Source organism: Aquarana catesbeiana, linkage group LG08, assembly GCF_042186555.1.
Source record: "Aquarana catesbeiana isolate 2022-GZ linkage group LG08, ASM4218655v1, whole genome shotgun sequence".
Taxonomy (NCBI): domain Eukaryota; kingdom Metazoa; phylum Chordata; class Amphibia; order Anura; family Ranidae; genus Aquarana; species Aquarana catesbeiana.
In genome coordinates, this window is record NC_133331.1 from 30603586 (window position 1) to 30630640 (window position 27055).

The window sequence follows — 27055 nt, forward strand, 5'->3', positions numbered from 1 at the left end:
GCCGGCGCCGCGATGACGTCACTCCTGCGCATGCGCACGGGAGCCGCCGGTAACGGCACACTCACTAAAACAAACTGCACGTACGCGCCATTGCTTCAGTGCGCATGTGCCCATGACGTCCGCACATGCAGATACAGGGGATATCTCCTAAACCGTGCAGGTTTAGGAGATATCCGGGGTAGCCACAGGTAAGCCTTATTATAGGCTTACCTGTAGCAAAAAGTGGATTGTAAGGGTTTACTTCCTCTTTAAGCCAGTGTGCATGGAGCCGAAGGGGTTTTTTTTTTTCTTGCCTCTACGTTGAGCTCAAAATATGCCTCTTAACGTCCTAATGTGCATGGACACATAGGATAACATTGAGCTGCTTCTACAGGCAGAACACAAAACTTCTGTAGAAGCAACGTCTTTTTAAGCCAGTGTGCATGGAGCCCTTACCGTCAAGTAGATGTGTAGTACTTTTCAAACTTGAACACAAAAACACAATTAGAACTTGACTAGCTGTTACAGTAAAAAGAAACAATTTAAAAAGGACAGTGAATATGAGGAAAGTGAAAAACAAAATATTCAAATAAAACAAGACACATATGCTAAGATTGCCACAACGAACAGTTTATTGCTTGAAGTTGAGAACCAGATAGCCCAGGTTGTTTAAAGGCGATTCTTAAGACAACCATAAGTGGAATTTCCATTTGCATGAACACAGTCTTGTGATAAGATTACAGCAGACATGGCACACTAACATAACGCAGCGTCAGCCTTGTACGGAGCAACTACTGTGCAGCCGCCAAGTCAGATTCTGCAAGCAGAGATAAAATAATTTCTGAAACGTAGTGATTTAGAAACAAAATATGAGTCTCAACCTAATGCAATCGCATAGTCCATGAACTCTGTAGTGTTCTGAAGTAAATCAATAGTAGAAACATTTGTGTTTCATCAACAGACTCTTTAATCACCTTTTAATGTTGTACTCTGGGGTACCTGCCAACAGCGACAAGTCTTTCCTTTTCTAGGAAAAAAAAAATATATTCTTTGAACACAATTGTTCTAAAACTAGGTTCTATCTGTATTTGGCTATTCTAGATTATCTATATATATATATTTATGATATGTCTCCCATCTCTTTACTGGGGTATAGAGTAATTGGCACCATGATACAGTAACAAAAGACAGACCAAAAAAAAAAAAAATAAAATAGTTTACAAAACCCTTAAAAGATACACCCAATCCTACCTCGAAACTTCACATTCAGTCCTAATATCACATACAAATAATTTATTACAAGAGTATTAAAGTGAAAACTGCTACTATATATATGTATTGTATTGACGGTGTTTCTGTATCAAGGAGGACAACACAAAAAAAAGATTACGCATAGAAATTTTGGTTGCTGATGTACATACATCTAAAACTACTCCTGAATGCTCATTACTGATATGGCACATAACGCCAGTACTGAAAGGAATACTTAGCATAGATCTTGGTAAGATTTATAAATTATTTTTAAAAAGTATATATTTTTTATATTTATATATTATATATATAAAAATGAAAAGCAGCTGCTGTGTGACTTGAAATACACAAACAAACCATGTTATATGGCAGTGTAGTAAATCCTTTTAAAACACTAAAAATTGGGGAGAAAGAGGGTTAAGGACTGGGGTTTTCTATCTAGCGTGTGCTATCCATTGACGTTCAGTAATGGCTATTGATTAGACAGGTCACTAAAAGATGATCATGATTATTGCACTTTAGTGGCTACACCCCTAGCTAGCCTAATGTTAGGGATACAGGCCTCGGTCAACATTGAAAACACATGATAAAACCATCAATATCTTGAATGCTAATAGTAAACTTCCCCCCATGTTGCGTCAGGCTTCGTGCGCCTTTACAACTGCATTAGAGTTTCAGTCTTTAAGAAAAAAAATGCAGGAAAATGTGAGTAGATTGATGAGAGGCTCCTTTTGTTGAGTTCCATCAGCTTTTAGTGGGCAGAGCTTGGAAATAATACTTCCTCCAGGAGTGTAGGGGTCACCCTTGAAATACTGAAGGTGGACAGCAGAGCTGTGGATGATCCCAGAGGCTGATAAACCCCCCCTCCACAACAGAGATGCTGTGCAGAGAAACCTGCCCATGATTACATCTCGTTTTGTCTCGTGCCCTCGGTAAGACAAAACAGGAATTTATGATATGTATGGTCTGCTAGCGTTTTGGCAACACAACAGTGATGTAAAAAATATATACATGTATCCATGTTTCTACTGGATGCTCTACAACCGTACAGGAAAGTGAGGTATGTGAGATTTTTGGGAAGATGAAGCCTAGTAGATGATCCATAATGTACAAAATGGGCTGTGAGGACCAGAATTTTATCGGTGTGGTTCTAAAATGGAGGAGATTGCTATACTGCAGGTGGACATCCTCACAGCGTGGTCTCTCGATAGATCTTTTCACTTGGCTGGCATCTCTTCCCTGTAAAACAGAGGCAAAAGTATTTTTTTAAATTAAAGCGAAGTAAGACAAAAAAAGTAATTTTAATACAGCAAAAGTAACCACAAATGCACATCAAAACAAAGTAAAAACGTGCAATATTAATAAGTAAACCGAGGAGACAAAAGTAATATATATGTAGGCACCGCAACCTGTCATTATGATAGTAGGCACTTCACAACAGCCCTGGCAGCTCCAATGAAGTTGATATGGTCCTGTTTCTCTATATATTTAACATTTTCAAGAGTAATGTAAGTATCAAAAGTTGAAAGGATACAGAGGCAATTCCCAGTACTTTGCAAGGCAAATAATCAGAGAGGCAATAGTTTTACGTAAATAGCAGAATAAAGTGAAAGGTATTTGCAGCAGCTGATTTGTTTGTTTTAAGAACATGTTACTATAGAGAATACTTGACTAGTATGAATTTGAAAACCTGGGTTTGTAATAATAGATAAGGTGGCAGAACAAAAAGAAAAGAAAAGAAAAAAAGGGGGAAAAATTGTCAAGAAGGTTATGTTTTCATCACAGAAACATACAATTATAAGCTACAATATTATGACCACTGAGAGAAAAGTAAATAACATTGATCATCTTATCAATTGCATCAGCAAGTGAACATGTTGTCCATGAAATTGATGTGCTGAAAGCCAAAAAATGGGCAAGGGAAAAGACTTGAGTGACTTTGACAAGGGCCAAATTGTAATGGCTAGATGACTGTGTCAGAGAAACTCCAAAACTGCAGCTCTTGAAGAATGTTCCCAGTTTGCAGTGGGCAGGACCTACCACAAATGGTCAAAGAAAGCAAAACTGGCAATTTGGGGACAGGGTCATGGGCAGCCAAGAATCATTGATGCACATGGGGGGGGGGGGTGGGGGGGTGGGGGGCGGCTGGCCCATGTAGTCTGATCCAGAAGAGCTAGGGTAGTTCAAATTGCTGAAGAAGGGGGCGTGGCTTGGCAGCGCATGTAGCCAGATGCACGACTTGTGAGCTCCGCCGAATACCTGCTCTTTTATCCTAACTGCCTAAAATCACCTATTCTCTGAGATTTAGCCCTGCGGTGATTGCTACACTTCTAGTCCACCGGCTGCTGTGTCCCCTGCTCGCTGGAGAGATGTCTAGACACGGCTCTGCTACTCGCCTTGTATTGGACCACGCAACCCAAGATGGCCGCTCGTCACAGAAATCTGCCAAGGAGAAGTACAAGGAGGCAGCTCAAAAGCTGTTCTCCATGCCTGCTACACGAGACTCCTCGGCGATGTCTGGGGACATGCTAGACGATCACAGCGGCTCTGTCTGATGCTGATGACTTAAGGATCCGACGGCACCATTGCTTCCATGGGACATTGAGTACATTCCCTGTTGCTCAAGCCCCGCATATGGCCATGACCCTAGACCCTGCTGGGCCAGAACCCATGCTGAGAGATATTTTTTCAGCAGTCACATCATGCAACCTCTCTATCACAGCCCTGGCCTCAGAGGTTAAGGGGTGAAAGCTGAAATGTCATTCCCCCGCCAAGACATGCAAAAACTGAGACACCGCACCTCAGCCATTGAAGGGCGCATCAGTACACTAGAAGATGACTGGGCCCCCACGCAAAGGGAATCACATGCTCAGCAGTTGCTGGTAGCTAAACATTCTGCACGACTTGACGATTTAGAAAACAGGCTTTGCAGGAACAATGTCAGGGCCATAGGCCTCAATGAAAAGATGGAGGGCAAAAAACCCTATACATTTTATAGAACAATGGCTGCTGAATAAATTTGGGAAGGACTCATTTTCGCTGATGTTTTCAGTGGAGCGTGCACACTGTGTGCTTTCCTGTTTAAGCTGCTCATTTACAAGGATCGTGATGTTATTCTTTCTAAAGCCAGATCAATGGGGAATGCTCTTGTAATGGACAATCTCAAGATTTCACTGTTTCCAGACTTCTCGGCGGAGGTGCAAAAACAACGGGCTCAGTTCAATGAAGTGAAAAAAAAGGCTTTGCTCCCTGGAATTGCAGTAGGCCATGCTCTATCCTGCCCACTTGCGAATGGTAGCCAGGGATGAAGTGCATTTTTTTGAGAAGCCTACACTGGTAATGCAGTGGCTAGATAAAGAGGAGCGCTCCTTAAGAGATGAGCTGATCAGACGCCGAAGGGCAACCTGATCATTGTTAACTACACCTTCTACATTACGGTACTCATCTACTATCAAGAGCTTGGTCAGTTTTCTTACTGTGATCCTGCAAAGGCGGTTGACTGTTTTCACAAATCACTTTAATACCAACTGTGCCTTTGGATAAGGCACTAGGCATGTTGCCTCTTCAATTCTGGCTACTGAACTTAGCGCCCTAGTTGCTAGTCTCTCATGGACATTACAGTTTTTCTTTGGTAATAAGTTGGACCCTGTTGGTCCCTGGGTTCTCTGCCTGCATTATCTTTTTCTCCACAGGAACTACCACCATGGTCGTGGACTGTCCTATGCCTCATGGGACCATGTGTGCCTATATTTGCTTGTCCTAACATGTTGCTACCCGAGCACTACCCGTACCTCTATTCAACTTGACCCGCTGATGTATGTCATTTATGTTTTAAAACCCCATGGCTAAGCATAATGTGATTACAAGCTGGAATGTGCGAGGTTTGGGAGACAGGGTGAAATGGTTGGCTGTATCCCACAAGGTCAAATGCCTGGGCTCTTCTTTAGGATGTTTACAGGAGACTCACATGTCTCCAGCCCAGGCATCCCTGTTCTCTACCCGTGCACCCAGTTCCACTCTGTCTTTCCCTCCTACTCCAGAGGGGTTATGCCGCGTACACAGGGCCGGTTTTGCCGTCGGAATAAACTCCGAAGGTTTCCCCGACGGAATTCCGCTTGAACGGTCTTGCATACACATGGTCACACCAATGTCCGACCGTCCAGAACGAGGTGACGTACAACACGTATGACGGGACTAGAAAAAGGAAGTTCAATAGCCAGTAGCTTCCGTCTTGTACTTGCTTCAGAGCATGTGTCGTTTTTGGTCCGTTGGAACAGCATACAGACAAGCGGTTTTCCCGATAGGAATTGGTTCCATCAGAATTTTTTAGAACATGTTCCATTTCTAGGTCTGTCAGAATTTTCAGAAAAAAAAAAAAAGTCCAATGAGGCATACACACGATCGGACTAGATGATGAAAAGCTTCTGTCGGACTTTTTCTGCTGGACATTCCGCTAGTGTGTACGCGGCATTAGTGTGTTAGTTTGTCTGAATATACCCTTTGCATGCTCAACCTCGCTCATTGACCCGTATGGTCATTATATATTTTTATTGTGTACTCTAGATGGTTTGGACTGCATCATAGTGAATATTTATGTCCCTTCTCCTTTCTCAGTAGAAGTCATCAAACTTATGGCTAACTTTCTGACACATCACCCCGGTATACCTGCACTCATTGTTGGAGATTTTAATAATTACTTAGATGCAGACCTTGAAAAATACTCTACCCCGGCTCCACCACAATGTTTGGGGAAGGGTCCAACCGCCTTTGCTAGGCTTCTGTTGGAGCTGGGCTTAAAGGATGTCTGGAGACTCAAACATCCATGGGCTACATGCTATTCGTGCCACTCGGTCTCACATGGTGGACGTTCTAGAATCAACCTTGGTCTGGGCAAAGATGCAATGCTCCCCTTAGTGTCCTACTCATGCTACGAGGCAAGAACTGTCTCCGACCATTCTCCCTTGTGTGTTGAGATTCTCACATCTGGCATAGTCAAGCGGGCCTACTGGAAAATGAATCCGTTCTGGCCACATTTATTAATCTAAACAAATCGTCGGCTAGTCCTGGAATTTTCTGGGACACGCTGAAGGTCTTTCTACGAGGCCAATTTATCAAAACAATCGCTGCCATTAAGACCAGATCCTGTGAACAATCTGTGCTGCTGGAGGCTGAGAGGAGTGAGTCAGCATTTGTTGACTCCCCCTCTGAACAAACTGAAAGGGCATGGCATGAGGCTCAACAAATAGCTAAGAATATGGTTTTAACAAAAGCTAAAAACAAAAAGGTTCTTTCTTCAACAGATTTTTTGAGGAAGGAGAAAATACAGCCCTAATGCTAGCAATGATGGCGAAATCACAGAAAGGATCCTCACATATAGAGACAATTACTAGCCCCTCGGGAGCCCTGGTTTCCTCCCACTCGGGCATTCTGTCCACGTTTAGAGATTTCTATGCTGATGTGTACTCCTCCAAAGTCTTGCCAACCTTGGCCGAATTTAGGTCCTTTCTTGGGCAGCACTGTGGTGTAGTGGGTAGCACTTTCGCCTAGCAGTAAGAAGGGTCGCTGGTTCAAATCCCAACCATGACACTACCTGCCTGGAGTTTGCATGTTCTCCCTGTGCCTGCGTGGGTTTCCTCTGGGTACTCAGGTTTCCTCCGGGTACTCCGGTTTCCTCCCACACTCCAAAGACATGCTGGTTGGTTAATTGGATCCTGTCTAAATTGTCCCTAGTATGTATGAATGTGAGTTAGGGACCTTAGATTGTAAGCTCCTTGAGGGTAGGGACTGATGTGAATGTACAATGTATATGTAAAGAGCTGCGTAAATTGACAGCGCTATATAAGTACCTGAAATAAATTAAAAAAATAAAATAATAGCCAGGTCCCTCAACTCCAAACCTCGGATGTAGAGCTACCGAACGCTCCTCTCACTGTCGATGAGCTACTGGAGGCAATGGCACTTTCCTCTCCCAGCAATCTCCAGGGGCTGATAGCTTGCCGGCGGAGGTTTACAGAAGGTACTCACACATTAGTGCCACAATTGAGAGAGGTCTTTCTGGATGCCCTGGAGCGTGGAAGCCTTCCCCTGTCTATGAATGAAGTGGTAATCATTTTATTGTTGAAACCAGGTAAAGATGCCCCCTCCCCGGATTCCTATAGGCCATTCTCATTATTAAAAACCCAAAAAAATAATGCGCCAATCCAAAACAAAAAAGCAGCCAACACAACAATCAGACTAATTGTAACAAAGAAAAAATGGATAAGTGTGGCGCTAAACCATATATGTGCATTAATGGGTGAGACCTGACAGAATGGGCATCTGAAAGGAAGAAAACCCAATAAGGTGTGTTTAATGAAACTCAAATATAATCATGTGTAAATAACTATATGAACAATATAGTCAGGATGAGTGATACAAAAATAGTGATGGAAATAATCTATATGTTGTATTAATGAACAATAGAGGAGCACTATGTAAACTAGTGAATGACGTTTAATAGTGTCAAGTCACCGTGGGATGGTGACATTATAAAAACTATTATATGACACTAGTAGTATCAGGTCACCGTGAGATAGTGATAAAGAAATAAATCATAAAGAAAAAATAGTTGAATAAAACTACAACAAACCTCCTTAAAGGAACAGTGAGAACAATGACCTATGGACATAAAGTGACCCAATATAAATGAAAATAATGTGTCAAATGTCAGTACAAATCAAAAACAGAGAGTCCAATCTAGGTAAATAAATAACAAACAAAACTGAAAGTCCGACAGAAATGAATTATGTAGGCATCTAAGAATGTAACTGGAAGATCTGCATCAACAGAGACCAATGGTGTGGGGCCCCTAGATCCAGGGATGGCATCAACAAGATAGGATATCCGACATGTATGAGAAAGGGATAGGCAAGAATACCCTTACCGGCAATGGTGGACTCCACAGCCAGCGGCTGGAAGTCAGACGAGCTTGAGGCAGGGATAAGAGGAGTTCCCACAGCACTGAAGGATGGTGGAGAAAACTGCGGCACTCACCGGTCAAACCTCTCTAGTCCCTGAAACTCTTGATATCCCAGGTGCAGATAGGAGACTGCTCACAAAGAAGTTGCCTCCATAGAGTTGGAAGGGGTCCTCATAGAAGATGGAATCAAAAAAGAAGACTTCCCCATAGTGTAAATAAGCTTTTTGAGGAGCTTTATTTAAAAGGACAACAATAAAATACACCCTGACCCAAAAAATTGGAGTCAGGTATAGAACAATAAAAAGCGCTTAAATCAAAGGTAGTGGCAAGACAGGCATCAACACCCGACGCGTCATGTACCTCAGTTGAAGTCCTAGCGGACGAAACGCGTCGGGTGTTGATGCCTGTCTTGCCACTACCTTTGATTTAAGCGCTTTTTATTGTTCTATACCTGACTCCAATTTTTGGGTCAGGGTGTATTTTATTGTTGTCCTTTTAAATAAAGCTCCTCAAAAAGCTTATTTACACTATGGGGAAGTCTTCTTTTTTGATTCCATCTTCTATGAGGACCCCTTCCAACTCTATGGAGGCAACTTCTTTGTGAGCAGTCTCCTATCTGCACCTGGGATATCAAGAGTTTCAGGGACTAGAGAGGTTTGACCGGTGAGTGCCGCAGTTTTCTCCACCATCCTTCAGTGCTGTGGGAACTCCTCTTATCCCTGCCTCAAGCTCGTCTGACTTCCAGCCGCTTCATTTCTGTCGGACTTTCAGTTTTGTTTGTTATTTATTTACCTAGATTGGACTCTCTGTTTTTGATTTGTACTGACATTTGACACATTATTTTCATTTATATTGGGTCACTTTATGTCCATAGGTCATTGTTCTCACTGTTCCTTTAAGGAGGTTTGTTTTAGTTTTATTCAACTATTTTTTCTTTATGATTTATTTCTTTATCACTATCTCACGGTGACCTGATACTACTAGTGTCATATAATAGTTTTTATAATGTCACCATCCCACGGTGACTTGACACTATTAAACGTCATTCACTAGTTTACATAGTGCTCCTCTATTGTTCATTAATACAACATATAGATTATTTCCATCACTATTTTTGTATCACTCATCCTGACTATATTGTTCATATAGTTATTTACACATGATTATATTTGAGTTTCATTAAACACACCTTATTGGGTTTTCTTCCTTTCAGATGCCCATTCTGTCAGGTCTTACCCATTAATGCACATATATGGTTTAGCGCCACACTTATCCATTCATTCTCATTATTAACAGATGTGAAGCTACTGGCCAGGGTCCTTGCTACCAGACTGGCTAAAGTTATCCACAAAATTGTTCACAAAGATCAGTCTGGGTTCATTCCCTCTAGGTCCACAGCCCTAAACATTACACGACTATTTCTCAACCTTCAGTTGCCTGTCGACAATCCGGGTCACAGAGCGATTCTGTCATTAGATGTGGCTAAGGTCTTTGACGGTGTCGAATGGCCTTACCTGTGGGAGGTGCTTTGGACAAGAAGATAAATTTGACTGGGTGAAATTGTTATACGTGGCCCCTATAGCTAGGCTACGCATCAATGGAGATCTATCAGACCCTTTTCCCCTTTTCAGGGGCACCCATTGTCACCCCTATTTGCGTTAGCCCTGGAACCACTGGCGGCTACCATACAGTCTTCCCCAACGATTGCAGGCTTCAACAGGGAATCGGGTGTGAAAAAAAAATCTCCCTTTATGCCAACACTCTTCTTTATCAGGGGGACACAGATGCAGCCCTCACCAACACAATGTCAGTGATTCAGTACTTTGGCTCTTTGTCGGGATTTTCCATCAACTGGAGCAAATCGGTTCTTCTACCTTTGGATGATCCATCGGTTTCGCTACCGATTGCTGCAAAATCCCTTAAATTAGTCTCCTCATTCAAATATCTGGGAGTGCAGGTGTCTGCCAGTCCATTGAAATACTTAGAGGAGAATCTACTCCCCCTTTTCAAGAGACTCCAAATGACCTGTAATACTTGGTGTAAGTTACCACTGTCAGTAATTGGTAGGATAAACCTAATGAAAATGGTTTGGTGCCCCCAACTGCTGTACATTATGCACAATTCCCCTCAGTGGATAGCCCGCAGATGGTGCCCACTAGGAAACAATGGGTAGAACAAGTCAATCACATCCTTGTCAGGGAGCAGCTGACATATTAGCATAGAAATGCAAATCGTAAATTTAATTTCATATGGCAAGCCTGGTTGGACTCCGGGGTTGGCACCTCCGCAACTGGTCTTGCAATGGTTGCTACAAGTGTAAAAAGCATTAATGTTTGTGGGAAAGGATAACATTGATTCCTGGGGAGGGAGACAGGACAAGTTTTAATGTTGTTAACATCTAATTTTTTAAGTACAACTTCTATATGCACCCTCTGACCTTAGGGGGTAAGTTTCTTCAAGAGTGGGTAGGATGAGGTCAACCATGATCATTCTTTGGCTCGTTGGCCTTCTGTTATTCTGTGTTGGGTTGGCGGGTTAGACCCTGCTACTCGACATGGATGGTTGCTATCATTTTTAAAGTTTTCTATGTGTTATCTGGTACTAATTTAACTTCCAATGCCTTTTGTGAAAGTACAATCCTACAAAAACACCTACGTTTAGGTCATGGGTTTATAGCGGTATGACATTAATACCAGAACATTATTTTTTTTCCTTTTTATAAGGTATGTCGTCGAATTACATGTTGTGCTGTGGTCTTATTCCTTTCATTTGTATTTTACATACCTGCTGATAATTTTTTTTTATGTAACCTGTGATGTATTGCAATTGGCACAGTAAAAACAACTTCTTTTGATTGAAAAGAAAATTGCTGAAAACGTTGATGATGTTAATGGTTCTGATAGAAAGCTGTCAGAACACACAGTGCATTGTAGTTTGTTGTGTAATGGGGCTGCATGCTGCAGACTAGTCAGGGTGCCTATGCCGATCTATGTCAACAGCCAAAAGCATCTACAATGGGCACGTGAGGTCTGATGAATGCTTTGAGGAACACAAGAACAAATTTGAGGTGTTGATTTGGCCACCGAATTGTCCAGATCCTAATCTATTTGAGCATCTGTGTGATATGCTGGAAAACAAGTCCAATCCATGGAGTCCCCATCTCGCAATTTACAGGACTTAAGGATCTGTTACTGACAGCTTTGTGTCAGATACCACAGCTTACCCTCAGAGGTCTAGTAAAGTCATGCCTCAATTTGTTATGGTGGGTGCTCATAAGGTTATGGCTGATTACTGCATTTACTCTGTACTTTACTTTCTTTTTATAACTTCATGCTGACCTCCTGTCATCCAAATAATTTCAGCACCCCCTGGAAAATAGTACTTAATTTTCACAGCATAAATACTTGTAGTCCCCCTGAAAAGTTGCTCTCATTGGACTATTCCAGTCTCCTTAGGAACCAGAGTCTACATGGATCGTGGGCAGAAAACAGCAGGGCACACTGTTCTACACAGTCAGGGACACTATGTCCCAATAGGTATTTTTTAGGTTACTAGTGGGGACAAGCCAGTATTACTGGGTGGGTTGTGGAGGGCAGAATTGCGCACTATCAACACACAATGCCAGAAACATCAGCATCATGACATCACCAATAGAGTCCTAAACACTACAGAAGGCAATGTTCATGGCAGCTGGGCTGGACAAGAAAAGGCTACATTAAGCTCAGTGTCATGCTGCTTGAAGTAAGGAGGTGGCCATTCTAAGAAGTGCAGGGAGGAAGAAGCACTATAGCACAGAGGAAGAAGTTTTAGGGAAAATTCCCTAGACTTCTACAGGTAAATACTTCAGCTTTTAATACAGTGTTATTCCTGGTGTAAATTATCCCTCTCTGTTATAGGTAGGGTTAAACTTATCAAAATGGTGTGGATGCCGCAATTGCTATATATCCTCCACAATTTCCCCATCTGGACACCCCAGAAGATATAGAGCAAAATTGAATTACTCTTCAGGGACCGTTTTTGGAAAGGAAGAAGGTCTAGAATCAGGCTGGAAGCTCTCCTATCGCCAAAAGATGGTGGCAGTCTGGCGGTTCCAAACCCTAAACTATACAACCCCAATTCCAAAGAAGTTGGGACCCTGTGTAAAATCTACATTAAAACAGAATGCAGTGACTTGCAGATCTCATAAACCCATTGTTTCACAATAGAAAACATATCAGTTGTTTAACCACTTCAATACCGGGCACTTAGACACCTTCCTGCCCAGACCAATTTTCAGCTTTCAGCGCTGTCGAAATTTGAATGACAATTGCGCGATCATGCTACACTGTACCCAAACTAAATTTTTATCATTTTGTTCCCACAAATAGAGCTTTATTTTGGTGGTATTTGATCACCTCTGCGGTTTTTATTTTTTGCTAAATAAAAAAAGACCGAAAATTTGGAAAAAAATAAAAGTTATGCTTTTGTTTCTGTTAAAAAAAATTGTAAATAAGTTTTCTCTTTCACTGATGGGCACTGATAAGGCGGCACTGACAGGCACTGATACGGCGGCACCAATGAGCGGGCACTGACGATGGGCACTGGTAGGCGGCACTGATGGGTGGCACTCATATGCAGCACTGATGGGCATTGATAGGCGGCACTGATGCGTGGCACTGGTTGGCACTGATAGGCGACACTGATGGGCAATGAAAGGCGGCACTGCTGGGCACTGATACGCGGCACTGATGGGCATCCCTGGTGGCACTGGTAGGCATTCAAATGGGCACTGATTGGCAGCTGCCTGGGCACAGTTTGGCAGCTGCCTGGGCACACAGTGGCATTTCCCTGGGGGTCTAGGGGCATACCTGGTGGCCCAGTGTGGATGGCTTCCCTGGTGGTCCTGGGTAGGATCCGAGGGGAGGCTGTGTTGATAAACAATCAGCACTGCCCCCCCCCCCCCCCGTCAGGAGAGCAGCCGATCGGCTCTCCTCTACTCGCGTCTGTTAGACGCGAGTGAGGAAAAGCCGATCACCGGCTCTTTCTATTTACATCAAGATCAGCCGTGATTGGACATGGCTGATCACGTGGTAAAGAGTCTCCGTCGAAGACTCTTTACCTAGATCGGTGTGGAAGGGTGTCAGACTGACAACCCGCAACAACGATCGCCGCGATGCGCGCCCCCGGGGTGCGCAGCGGCTCGATATTCCTGATCATGTCATATGACGTCCAGTCAGGAATATCAAACCACTTTGCCATGTCATTTGATAATAGGGCGGGCGGCAAGTGGTTAAACTGAGAAAATGTACAATTTTAAGTAAAAAATAAGGTAATTTTAAAATTGATGGCAGCTACACTTCTAAATAAAAGTTGGGACAGAGCAACAAAAAACTGGCAAAGTAAGTGGTACTAACAAGGAAGAGCTGGAATAAGATTCTGCAACTAAGCTAATTGGCAACAGGTCAGTAACATGATTGTGTAGAAAAAAAAAAAAGAGCATCTTGGAGAGTGTCTCAGAAGAAAAGATGAGCAGAGATTCACCAACCTGTATCTAAAAATTGTCGAACAATTTCAGAATAATGTTTCTCAATGTAAAATTGCAAAGACTTTAAATATATAATCATCTACAGTACATAATATCAAAATATTTTGGGAATCTGGAGAAATCTGTGTGCAAGAGACAAGGCTGAAACACAATATTGAATGGATGATCTTCGATGGCATTGCATTAAAAGCAGGCCATGGGCTCAGGAATACTTCCAAAGATCACAGACTGTGAACACAGTTTACCGTGCCATCCAATAATGCAAGTTAAAGCTCTATCCTGCAAAGAAGTCGTCATATCTAAACATGATCCAGAAATGCCGCCATCTTATCTGGGCCAAGGCTCATTTAAAATGGTCTGTTGCAAAGTAGAAAACCTTTCTGTGGTCAGACAAATCAAAATTTAAACATTCATTTTGGCAACCATGGGTGCTGCATTCTCCGTATTAAAGAGGAGAGGGACCTTCCAGCTTGTTATCAGCGCTCAGTTCAAAGGCCTGCATCTCTGATGGTATGGGGGGGGGGGCATTAATGCATATGGAATGGGCAGCTTGCACATCTGGAAAGGCACCATCAATGCTGAAAGGTATATCCAGGTTTTTTGAGCAGCATATGCTTCCATCCAGATGACGTCTTTTTCATGGAAGGCCTTGCATATTTAAGCAGGACAATGCTAAACCGCATACGTCACCTATGATAGCAGTATGGCCTCATAGTAAGTCTTTAGGTGCTTAACTAGCCTGCCTGCAGTCCAGACCATTCACCAACTGAAAATATTTGGGGCATCTTGAAACAAAAAATATGACAAAGATGACCCAGGACTGTTGAACAGTTAGAATCCTATATAAGGCAAGAATGAGACAACATTCTTCTCTCAAAACTCCAGCAACTGGCCTCCTCTGTTCCAAGTCATTTACTGAGTGTTGTTAAAAGAAGAGGAGATGCTACACCAAGACCTTGTCACAACTTTGAGACATGTTGCTGCCATCAATTTCAAAATGACCTTACTTTATTCATAAATGGTACATTTTCTCAGTTTAAAATTTGATATATATTTTCTATTGCAAATAAAATTTTGCGTTGCATTTTCTGGATTCGCAAATCCAACAGATTGCAGGCTTCCTGATCTACAAGATTCCATTCAGCAGATACTCTCATCTTATATGCCACAGGACTGCCTAGTCCCTCTGCTGGAAACTAGATACTTTTCACTCTAAACAGCGGTACCCTACCCTTTTACTGATTCATAAAACTTGGAAGGCAGTGACTGAACATTCCAGGTACTCTCAGTATATGCCTAAACGGAACAATCCAAACTATCTTGAATTAGGTAAATTAGAGGATTTTGACCACTGGAAGAAAGCGGGCATTATATTTCTTTAGCAGTTACAGTATATGAAAAAGGACATGCGGACTTTTTTTCAATCCATTGTCGATGCCAGCTCTCTCAATTATTTTTTAATACCTACAACTTCGCCACACCTTACATAAGCAATCATGTTCATCCCTGTTGGTTTATAACCCTTCTGTAATGATACCCCCCTTGGGTATCCCCAAAAGGGGTTTAATAGGAGACTTGTACTCTACTCTCCTAGTGGCAGCGATTTCTAAAACACATTTGTGCTGCAGAGAGGGCAGGATCTAGGTCAGGGGTCTCCAATCTATGGCCCTCCAGTTGTTCAGGAACTACAATTACCATCATGCCTAGTCATATCTGTCAATGTCAGAGTCTTACAATGCCTCATGGGATGTGTAGTGCCGCAACAGCTGGAGGTCCGTAGTTTGGAGATCCCTGATCTAGGTGATATAGACCAGAAGATGGCAGTGCTTGAGGTGATACCTGCAGTATCTATTTCTCCTTTCCATAAACTACACAGTTTATTCCACACAAGGTATATCATCCCCCTCAAAAACTGTAGTCCTGGAGCAGGATCGACTTCACCTTGTTGCCCCAGGTGCTGTAGTGCTGCTGACAAATTCATGTGCTCTGGCAGTGCCCTAAAATTATTCCGATATCGGTCAGCTGTCTTTCAAACTAATCAGGACTTGTGCTTCATTCAACTGTTTGACCCTAAGAGTGCCCTCCTGAAGATTCCCTGAGGGGATAAAATACCACCATAATCTAAATTACTGTTGGTGCTGTTATTGTTCCTCGCATGCAAACTCGTTGCTCGGCGCTGGATATCTCCTGGTCCTCTCACCTTTCTACAATGGCGTTAATGCCATTTTTGAGAGAGAAAAACTAACATATCAACATAGGGGTCCCCTTGGCTATTGTCTCCATCATTGGTCTGCTCTTTCACCTTTTATCTTGACTGAAACATAAAAAAAGATTATTCATTTAAACAACTACTGGAGAGAACTGCTTATGTCCATTGTCAAGCCTGCATTTCTGTACTCTTTGGGTCACCTTCCAATCTTACATGTTATGCTATATACATCGTAACTTTTTACACATTTTATCACACACTGTGATATGCAGGTGTTCTTGTGAAACTGTAGCTCTGAACATTTATTATCTATATGAGGAAGGAAATTTGTTTAGCTGCTATTTTGTTTGCCTTTTCTAGTGGTTCTTTTTGTAATCTGTAAGGCAAACAAAAAATATTATAAATGTTACGCAATTCAAACCCCCCCCCCCCCCAAAAAAAAAACACCACAGTATTATTCCAACCTCAGAATTAGGAAAGAATTGTCATAGTTGACAGAAAAGTAATATTCACATCTTTCACAAATCTTAAAGTGGTTTTAAACCCATTACAACCACTTTAACTTACAGGTAAGCCTAGATTAAGGCTTACCTGTAGGTGCAAGAAATATCGGCACCGATGTCTACGGCGCATATGCTGCAGACATCGTGCGCAGGCGCACTGAGCGTGCCGTTTCTAACAGCGATCATGCCATTAGTGGCGGGACCAGCACGCATGCGCAGGAGTGATGTCATCGCGGCTCCGGCCAGTCACAGTACCTGAGCCGCGATACCCAGAAGTCACTATGCATACTAGCTCATTATGCCTTTGTCTTGCAGGGTGTATTTTTTTTCAGAGGCTTTACTTCCTCTTTAACTGTGTCTATAATTTAGAGTTGTTTTTTACCATGACACTTTCCTCTTGATTGTTTGAATACTCAGCAATATCGCATTCCATGCCTATGTCAAGAGGTTACGCCACAACAAACGAAGGTGTCCGTTTATCAAGTAGTGAAAAATATCTACTGCTCAGTTCTCCGGCATGCACAGTGGAGATCGCCCTCCTCTGAGTGCCTGTTTATGAAGCGTGTAGATCTCTTCTCCTTTTGAGAAGTGAAGTGATCTACAAATGCTTCGAACAGTGGAGAACGCCCCCTGTAACTGTAATCTCGAGACTCATAGCGAGATTACAGTACCAGAAATTCACTGTAACACTCTGGTGTGCGTTTATTAAGCAGCGGATTTATTATCACTGCTCAGTACATGGACATTCTCAGAGGAGACCACCCACCTCATGTTAATAAAACAATTAGTCCCCCTACATATATATATATATATATATATATATAATGAACTGAAATCAGCGGCGATCCTCATAAACTGACACCTAAGTGTCCTCAACCTCATAACTGGCCTGGAGACTCCAGTAAAATTAATACATACAATCTGAGACCAAATACTTGTTTAACAAACTACAACGGCCCAGTTATATAACTTAACCGACCAAAGTCCCACAAATGAAACTTGAAGAGATAAAAAGCGACTTTGAATGTGCTGTTGCTGTGAACCATATGGCTGGTTGAATGTGAGGCTCGTTGTCACTTGGGAGTGCATTCATTGGAATCCTCAGGCTGAGTTTCTGGACCCGATTGACCCCTTTGGCTTACCATTGGATAATTTTTTTGTTTCTGGGCATTGCTGAGGATGTGGATTGCATTCTTTAAAGTATGGTCATCACCCTATCCCTTAATACTGATTTTTTGCCAGCACTGTTTAGTCTGTTGTACATTAGGGACTGCGTTGGATCATATACTTAACTGAAGGCTTGGCTCCTGAAGAAGCGATAATCTCGCAAAGCACATCGATTCATCACACCTTTGGAATTGAATTCTTCAGTTTATTATACCATACTGTTATGATCTACAAGAATTAATCTATCTCTCTAATATGCATTGTAAGTGTTTAAAGTGTTGTATTAAAATTTGGTAAACTTTTTACATTTGCTCATACGTTTTCCTTCTAAAGCACGTTCAAAGTCCCTTTTTACCTCCTGGAGTTCCGTTTGTGGGAGTGATTGTATTAGTCAAGAGTCTGTTTAGCTGCTGTGAAAAATTGGTCAAGTAGTCTTAGCCAAGTTTCTGGTTTTCTGTTTAATGGAGCCCCAATGTGATTATGACCTATGGGTAGGGGGCTTATAGTTGGCTTTCATCACATATGTATTTTTGGTATTCTGAAAAGTGCAGTCCGATATTTATGCTTCCAAGGCCTCTAGATCCAATTTGGTGCCACATTTACCATATCATTTCAATTTAAAAAAATATCACTGAGGTGGACTAAAGATTGGCATAGAATAAAGAAAGGTCATCAGGACTTTGACAACCTCTATGTTCAAAACCTGTTGAGGTCATAATCAAAGGCCTCTGCAAAATAACTGAGTGGATAAGTGCTTAATCTTAATTTACTGAAAGCTAATGAAAGGCATGACAAAAAGACATACAGTAGTTAGAATGGCTTAATGCTGTTGAGGAAAAAGACTGTACACTCCCATGGGGTCTGATCTTAACTAATACTAAACATTCTACCAGACCTTTGAAGATAATCCATATTTGTGTCAGTGTTAATAGAATGACTTCCATATGCTTTCAAGATGACCCAGTGAGAGGTTTTATTGTACATGTCATATTGCGCTAACCATTTGTTCTTACCTGGAAAATTGCATCTTGAACGATTTTGATATTCATCAAAAGAAAGAACATAAATTTAACAATTTAGAGAGCTGGGGTCTCTGAATTTGATATGTTCACTGATTTCCCTTGTAATGTGAGCATGTGAAGTACCCACTCCACATCCCATAAACACAATGTCCCAATGCTTAAACATCATTTTAAGAAGCATTCATATTCTCTGACTTTGGGGAAGTCAGAATTTGCATAACCATTTAATGGGGAGCTTGTAAAAAAAGGACTTGTTGCAGCTCCTACAGTATTTAACTTGACCTTAGGGTGCCTACATTAATATTACCCATTTTCCACAGTTCACATTAAATAAGAATGACTAAAGATATTTGAAAATTAAAAAAAAAAAAAAAAAAAAAAAAAAGGATATTTACCACCACATCACTGCACGATACAACACTTGTGCACATGTGCATTAGCTTTACCTGCCCCAGCGGCTAATCGGAAGGAAAGGAAGACAGGCTGTACAGAAAGGAAAGATGTAAATCTTTGTCAGTTATTAGTCTACAATCACAGCAAGATCACCTGATATTTAAGAGGATTTGAAATCCAGATGCAAAAAGGTCTTCATTTCAGCTATTGTCTATGGAAACAGATACAAGGTGCCCCTGACATCTGTCTCAATGGTTCTACTGTTGGGTTGTCTATCTTTCTTAATATAAACTACAAATCTGCAAGTTTTTATTGCAGTCTGTATTTCCATTGAGGGGATTACGCCTTACTTTCTGTTTTATTGAGAAGTGAAATATCTAGAACATGGAAACAGATGAAACAATTAACACCATTGAAAACTATGGCAGGGAGGAACAGCGTGAGTGAAAAGTCTTGAAAATACCAGACGGTTAAAAAAGTATCATCGCTTTATGAGTGTATGACTAAAAACAAAGCAAATTTAAAAATGATTTGGCTGGTTGTGGGCACTGCAGTCCAAGTCCTAATAAGTCCTAATATAACAGTGTTCTGGAGTATGTTCCTGCAGAAAAGGGAGCCCCAACCCCCAAAACATGGTGGATATGTTTTATATCGCACACTAATAAAATAATCATTGTTCTTCAACTGTATGGAGTTTACAAGACCTTCTTTCCACAACCCTCCACAATCTTCACATACTTGAATGGACCCACACAAAGGATGTTCCACAAATCAAGCCCCCCCAAAGACCTACTCACCACTGAAAAGTTCTAGCACTACCTCACACATACAGTACAATGCCAACAAAAACTTGGCAGAAGTAATTACCTTAAGGGCTCATGCACACAGGACGTTTTAAAAACACCAGCGCTACAGCAGCGCTAAAAACGCCATTTTTTTTGCAATTAGGTGTGTTTTTACATGAGCGTTATTGCGTGCTTTTTTCTGAGTTTTTTTTACGTTTTTTCATTAAAAAACACTCCCTATAATGGAAAAACGTCTAAAAACGTCAAACTTTCATTTTTACAGCTCGTTTTTACTGTTCCTGGAAACACAGGCTGTCGCTTTTTCTCTACTGCCCCTAAACGCCTAAGCCTCCAAACGCCTCTGACAGTTTATGTGTGCATGGACACATAGGCTACCATGGAGGGGCTTTTAGGGGCAGTTAAAAAAAACTTCAAATGCCCCTAACAGCAGCTATAAAAACGTCCTGTGTGCATGAGCCCTTATACACATGACATTTTACATAACCAGTATTATGGTAATGTTATGGCATTGCTGGCAAGAGTAACAGAATCAATGAAACACCTTTCTTGAAAAGAATTATACCCCATCTTTTCAGTGTGACTGCTTTATTACTTGGTCAAATCAGCTCTTATAAAGGGAAGGAGCTGCTAATACGATCTCTAATTTTCCCATTCAACAGATACCATGTGGGCAAGAGATAGGATATTCATACGTGTGTGTGTGTATAGCAACAAAAGACACAAGGCAGTATTTTCTATATGAAAAGGTAAATACAACCCCAATTCCAAAAAGGGTTGAGACACTGTAAAATCAACATAAAAACCAAATTCAATGATTTGCAAATCTCATAAACCAATATTTTGTTTGTGATTGAAAATAGAAATATGTCAAATGTTTAAACTGAGAAAATGTACCATTTTAAGAAAAAATAAGGCAAAATTTAAGTTGATGACAGCAACACGTCTCAAAAAAGTTGGGACAGGGCAACAAAAAGCTGGCAAAGTAAGTGGTACTAAGGCCCCTTTCACACTGGGGCGGTAGGGGGTGTCGGCGGTAAAACAGCGCTATTTTTTGCACTGTTTTTCCGCAGTATTCGGCCGCTAGCGGTGCGGTTTTAACCCCCCGCTGGCGGCCGAAAAAGGGTTAAAATCCCTCGTATAGCATGGCCATAGCCGCGGTATTACCGTGGTATAGCCGCGCTGTCCCATTGATTTCAATGGGCAGGAGCGGTGAAGGAGCGGTGAATACACCGCTCCTTCACTGCTCCAAAGATGCGGCTTGCAGGAGATTTTTTCTTCTCCTGCCAGCGCACCGCTTCAGTGTGAAAGCCCTCGGGCTTTCACACTGAACAAACAGCGGAGGCTGTTTAGGGGCGGTTTGCAGTCGCTATTTTTAGCGCAATAACGCCTGCAAACCGCCCCAGTGTGAAAGGGGCCTTACAAGGAAGAGCTGGAAGAACATTTTGCAGCTAATTAGGTTAATTGGCAACAGGTCAGTACCATGACTGGGTATAAAAAGGAGCATCTAAAGGCCCGTACACACGATACGAAAATCAGATGGGAAAATTCGTACGACGAGCTGTCTGATGATTTTCGGATACGTTAGTACGGTGCTGTCGACAGCCGATTTCACTTTTTCGTCAGACAAAAGCTGGATGAGCAGACTAGTAAATTTTTGATGAAGGACAGCTCAACGTCCGATTTTTGGAAGGTCAGTACAGAAATCGTCATACAAAAGTCGAAAGTACAAACGCGCATGATCGGAATCAAGGAACGACTGGGAAGAGTTCCGTCTTGTAAACTACCGTTTGTAATCTAGAATTAACATTCGTGACGCGGCAATTGATGAAATGTCGAAAAGCAGCACACAATTCTCGTCTTCTTTAACCAATTCAGCTATGGAAGATTTGGCTGCTCAATGACCAGAGCATTTTTTGCGATACGGCACTGTGTCGCTTTAACTGACAATTGCGCAGTCGTGCGACGCTGTACCCAAACAAAATTGGCGTCCTTTTTTCCCCACAAATAGAGCTTTCTTTTGTGGTATTTGATCACCTCTGCAGTTTTTATTTTTTGCGCTATAAACAAAAAAAGAGCAACCATTTTGAAAAAAAAGCAATACTTTTTGCTATAATAAATATCCCCCAAAAATATATAAAAAAACAAATTTATTTCTCAGTTTAGGCTGATATGTATTCTTCTACATATTTTTGGCAAAAAACCCCCCCAAAAAAACCCCGCAATAAGCGTATATTGATTGGTTTGCGCAAAAAGTTATAGCGTCTACAAAATAGGGGATAGGTTTATGGCATTTTTATTATTATTTTTTTTTATTAGTGATGGCAGCGATCTGCAATTTTTATCGTGACTGCGACATTATGGCGGACACATCTTTTGACACTATTTTGTTACCATTATCATTTATACACCGATCAATGCTATAAAAATGCACTGATTACTGTGTAAATGACACTGACAGGGAAGGGGTTAAACACTAGGGGCTAAACACTAGGTGGCGATCAAGGGGTTAAGTGTGTCCTAGGGAGTGATTCTAACTTTGGAGGGGGGTTTTCTCACTAGAACATGACAGAAATCACTGCTCCCGATGACAGGGAACAGTAGATCCTTGTCATGTTGCTCGGCAGAACAGGGAAATGCATTGTTTACATAGGCATCTCCCCGTTCTGCCGCTCCGTGACACGAGCGCAGGTCCCCGGCGGACATAGAGTCCGCAGGACCCACGGGCATGCTCACGGAGTACACAGCGGGTGCGCACCCACTATGCCGCGATTTAAAAGGGACGTACCTGTACGCCCATTTGCCCAGCCGTGCCATTGTGCCGACGTATATTGTTGTGCGCTGGTCGGCAAGGGGTTAATATATAATCATCTACAGTACAGATCCATCAAAAGATTTTTAGAATCTGGAGAAATCTCTGTACATGGCTAAAATGCAATTTTGGATGCCTGTGATTTTTGGAATACTTCCAAAAATCATTGTCTGAACACAGTTCGCCATGCCATCCAAAAATGCAAGGAAAAGCTCCATCATACAAAGAAAAAACCATATCTGAACATGATCCAGAAACACTGCTGTCTTAAATGAGCTTTGGCCCAGACAAAACTGTTGTGTGGTCAGACAAATCAAAATTTGACATTCTTTTTGGCAACTATGGGCACTGCATCTTCAGGACTAAAGATGAGAGGGACCTTCTGGCTTATCAGCACTCAATTCAAAAGCCTGCATCTCTGATGGTATGTGGGTGCATTAATGTGTATGGAAATGGGCAGATTGCACATCTGGAAAGGCGCCATCAATGCTGAAAGATATATCCAGGTTTTAGAGCAGCATATGCTCAGGCAAGAATAAAACAACATTCCTCTCCCAAAACTTCAGCAACTGATTTCCTCAGTTCTTAGATGTTTACAGAATATTGATAAAAGAAGATGTTACACCGTGGTAGGCACGGCCCTGTCCCAACTTTTTTGGAATTAGAGTTGTACAGATTTTTGTTGAGTCTGTCCCAACTTTTTTGAGACTTGTTGCTGACAACAATTTTATAATTACCTTATTTTTTTTATTCTTATGGTACATTTTCTCAGTGTAAACATTTGATATAAATTCTATTTCCTATTGTGACTAAAATTTGGGCTTATGAGAATTGCAAATCGTTGCATTCAGTGATGTAGATTTTACACAGCATCCCAACTATTTTTGGAATTGTGGTTGTACTTCAGTCCTATTACTTTATATTTATTCATACCAGCAAGACAGTTTATAGCGCTTTATCTTAACATCTGTGCATAGGTCCACTTCTGTCCACATCAACTTAGATTAGATCTTCAGTGGAGACAGATAGTACAAAATAGTCTTTTGATGATTACTATGAGCCTCTACATTCTGCAGCATTAAATTGGTTGTAAAGGTTTTTTTTTTTTTTTTAATACCAAACATGTCATACTTGCCTCCCCTGTGCAAGGGTTTTGCACAGAGCGGCCCCCGATCCTCCTCTTCTGAGATCCCTCAGCGGTGCTCCTGGCTCCTCCTCTTCTCGTGTGCCCCCATGGAGAGCTGCATTCCATGGGGGCACTCAGGCAAGCGTGTTCCCGAGTCCTGCTGACACAGAAAGCAGGACTCGGCCACACTCCTACTCCCCCCTGGCTCCCGTGTCACTGGATTTGATTGAGCCAATGGCTCCGGCTGCTATCAATCTATCCAATGAGGACCCGAGACAGCGGCCGAAGCTGCTGTGCTCATCCCCGTCACTGGAACGATCGGGTTCAGGTAAGTAAAAGGGGGGCTGCTGCACTACAGAAGGTTTTTCACCTTAATGCATAGAATGCATTAAGGTGAAAAACCTTCAGGGTTTACAACCCCTTTAAAGAACATCTGTACTCAGAAAAGTTACGAAGCCAGCCACCATTGAAAACTCTATTTTAAATACATATCTGCCTGTTGTTCTAAACCAAAGTTTTCAATAGTTTGAGTCCCTGTCTTAGAAAGTATGTAAATTATGGGTTCACAGTCACAGCAGTATGCACTTTGTGCATGCGTATTCCTAGCTTGTGGCTCAGAACATTGAGACCAGAGACAGCCAGATGACAAACATAATGAAGAAGTGGTCATTAAACTTGAGCGTTCTATAGAATTTTTTTTTATATGAAGGAACAAAAAAAAAAAAAAAAAAAAACACACTAATACTTTACCTTGTGGTCCCCCATACAGATATTTGGCCCAATGCTGTCATACATCACTATTCTTTCATCATTTTCAGACTGCAAATAAAGCATGACACAATTAAAAATTAAGTAATATATATGCTGCATATCTCAACAAAAATGAACAAAGACTATTAAAAGTAGTCTCTCTCAATTTCTAGCATAATTAAAAAAGCAAAGACAAAATCTAAAAAAAAAAAAAAAAAAAAAAAAAAAAGAGGAACATTGGGAAGAAAGGGACACATTATTCTTGTAGTCCTGAAAGAAGTAAAAACGGAGGACATGTTTGTAAAATGGGCTGCTGTGCTCTATACATGTTCAGTAAAAAAAAAAAAAAAATTCTAAGTAATTATATGGCCAGGGTAAATTTATGGCACTGCTTTATAAGTCATCCTTCTCAGCTAACTTAGTTATAAAACAAGCCAAATATTTGAAGGATTGTAGCAAAATGTGGAAAAATGTACATAAATGAAAGGCATACACCGAAAATAAGACCTAGCGTGATTGTCGGTGATGGCTGCAATATAAGCCCTACCCCCCAAATAAGCCCTACCCTGTTAACCCGAAAATAAGCCCTACCCTGAATATAAGACCTACAAGGACTATAACTAGGGCTTATTTGGGGGGTAGGGCTTATATTGCAGCCATCACCGACAATCACGCTAGGTCTTATTTTCGGGGAAACAGGGTATGACATATGTCAGCTTTACTGGTTCATTCAAGAGAATCCAGCAGGACAGAAATATGTGGCCTTTAATAAGAGGTAAAGACTACATTAAGGGAAAAGTGACAGGTTCTTCTGATAGGGTATCCTTACACCAATACTCAGCTTCCCAAATCTCTCTTCACCTGTTGGAGCTCTCGAAAATACCCAGTACTTGTGGCCAAGAGGAGACTTATGACCTTTCCCCCATCCTCCCAGGATGTAGTGCTAGGGCCTGAGTGACCAATCACTGGGCCTGAACACTGTCATGCAGGGGAGCGAGAACGGTCATTAATATGTGTAAGCTTCAACAGAGCTGACGCAGGGATCTGATGCAGGACTCCTGCAAAGAGGGCAGTGGTGGAAGGAAAGTATTAGTGAGTAAATAACGTGATCAAGAGAGTCTCCTCTAATTTACTTACTAAAAGTACTCATGGATGTACAAGAGTAGGCACTAAATATGTGTGGATATTAAGCAACATATTACACTGGATGTGAGAAAAAAAGGGCACTACCTCATTGATATCACAAATATGTGTACTCAATATATAACATTCCTTAAAGTGATTGTAAAGCTTCGTTTTTTTATAAAATAACAAACATGTCATACTTACCTCCACTGTGCAGTTCGTTTTGCATAGAGTGGCCGCGATCAATGTCTTCTGGGGTTCCCCGGTGGCGCTGGAAGCTCCTCCCCGCATCGTATAACCCCCTAGGAGAAGCGCTCTCCCGGGGGTTACCTTGCGGGTGCGCTCCCGAGTCCAGCATTTGTGTCCATAGACGCAGAATGCCGGACTCGGCCCCGCTCCTCGAAGCCTGCGTCATTGGATTTAATTGACAGCAGCTGGAGCCAATGGCTGCGCTGCTATCAATCTATCCAATCAAGAGCCGAGACAACAGGCAAAGGGGAAGAGCGCATCTCTGGTGTGGGAATTACGGGACTCAGGTGAGTAAAACGGGGGGGCCGGTCAGTGACACAAGTTTTTTCACCTTAATGCATAGGATGCATTAAGGTGAAAAAAACATGAGGGTTTACAACCCCTTTAATATTATGAATCCATAAATAACAAACTGAAAACAATTCGTGGCATGAAAAAATTATAAATAAAATGTATGAATGGTGCATAGCCAAAAAACTTTCTATTACTTGTGACAAAAACAAAAAATGTGTATATAAAAAAATATAATAAAAAAAAATATATATATAAAAAAAATTATAAAAGTCTTGTGTATAAATAGTCCAATAACTCCAACACCGTTTGGTCTGTCAAATATGGTGCTCCAATATTCAAAGAAACAGCTCTCCACCCAAAGTGAGATAATCTATTGTGCTCACCAGAAACATTCGGTCAGTAAGTGAACATCAAGCATGGATTTGTATAAATCTTGCCCCTCAATCAATAAGCCAAACTTAATCCACTCAATCTTCTATCTCCTTTCCCAATCACAGGCTATGTATGCAGTCTTTGTAAGGCATCAACACATTTGCAGCTCAGGAATCTGTAGAGTCCGAATGTGTGATGTGCGTTTCAAAAATCCCAGCTGAGCTCAAGAGCTCATAAAAATGTGCGACTCAAGCCTCTCTTCTATGCATTTCACGTATGTGTGCATCATTAGGAATGTGCGTCTCAAGCCTCTCTTCTATGCATTTCACGTATGTGTGCATCATTAGGAATGTGCGTCTCAAGCCTCTCTTCTATGCATTTCCGCATGCGCGCGTCATCAGGAATCAATTCCCGATGACGCGCGCATGCGGGAAATGCATAGAAGAGAGGCTTGAAAAGCACATTCTTAGGAGCTCTTGAGTTCAGCTGGGACTTTTGGAACGCACGCCGCACGTCAC

At 41.7% G+C, this 27055-nt stretch overlaps 1 protein-coding gene across 2 annotated transcripts in view; it reads right to left on the reverse strand.

Annotated features, from left to right (window-relative positions):
• Positions 1-588: 588 nt before the first annotated feature.
• INPP5A (inositol polyphosphate-5-phosphatase A) overlaps positions 589-27055 on the reverse strand; it is a 611899-nt gene continuing 585432 nt past the window's right edge. Inside the window, exons 14-16 of one of the 2 annotated variants that reach the window (XM_073595667.1) lie at positions 24498-24566; positions 19060-19096; positions 589-2469 (exon numbers count right to left, since the gene is read on the reverse strand). In XM_073595667.1, the coding sequence (XP_073451768.1) occupies positions 2420-2469; positions 19060-19096; positions 24498-24566 (156 nt within the window). In that variant the 3' untranslated portion in view covers positions 589-2419. Of the gene's footprint in view, positions 2470-19008; positions 19097-24497; positions 24567-27055 lie in introns of both variants that reach the window. The other variant, XM_073595668.1, reaches the window with a different exon arrangement.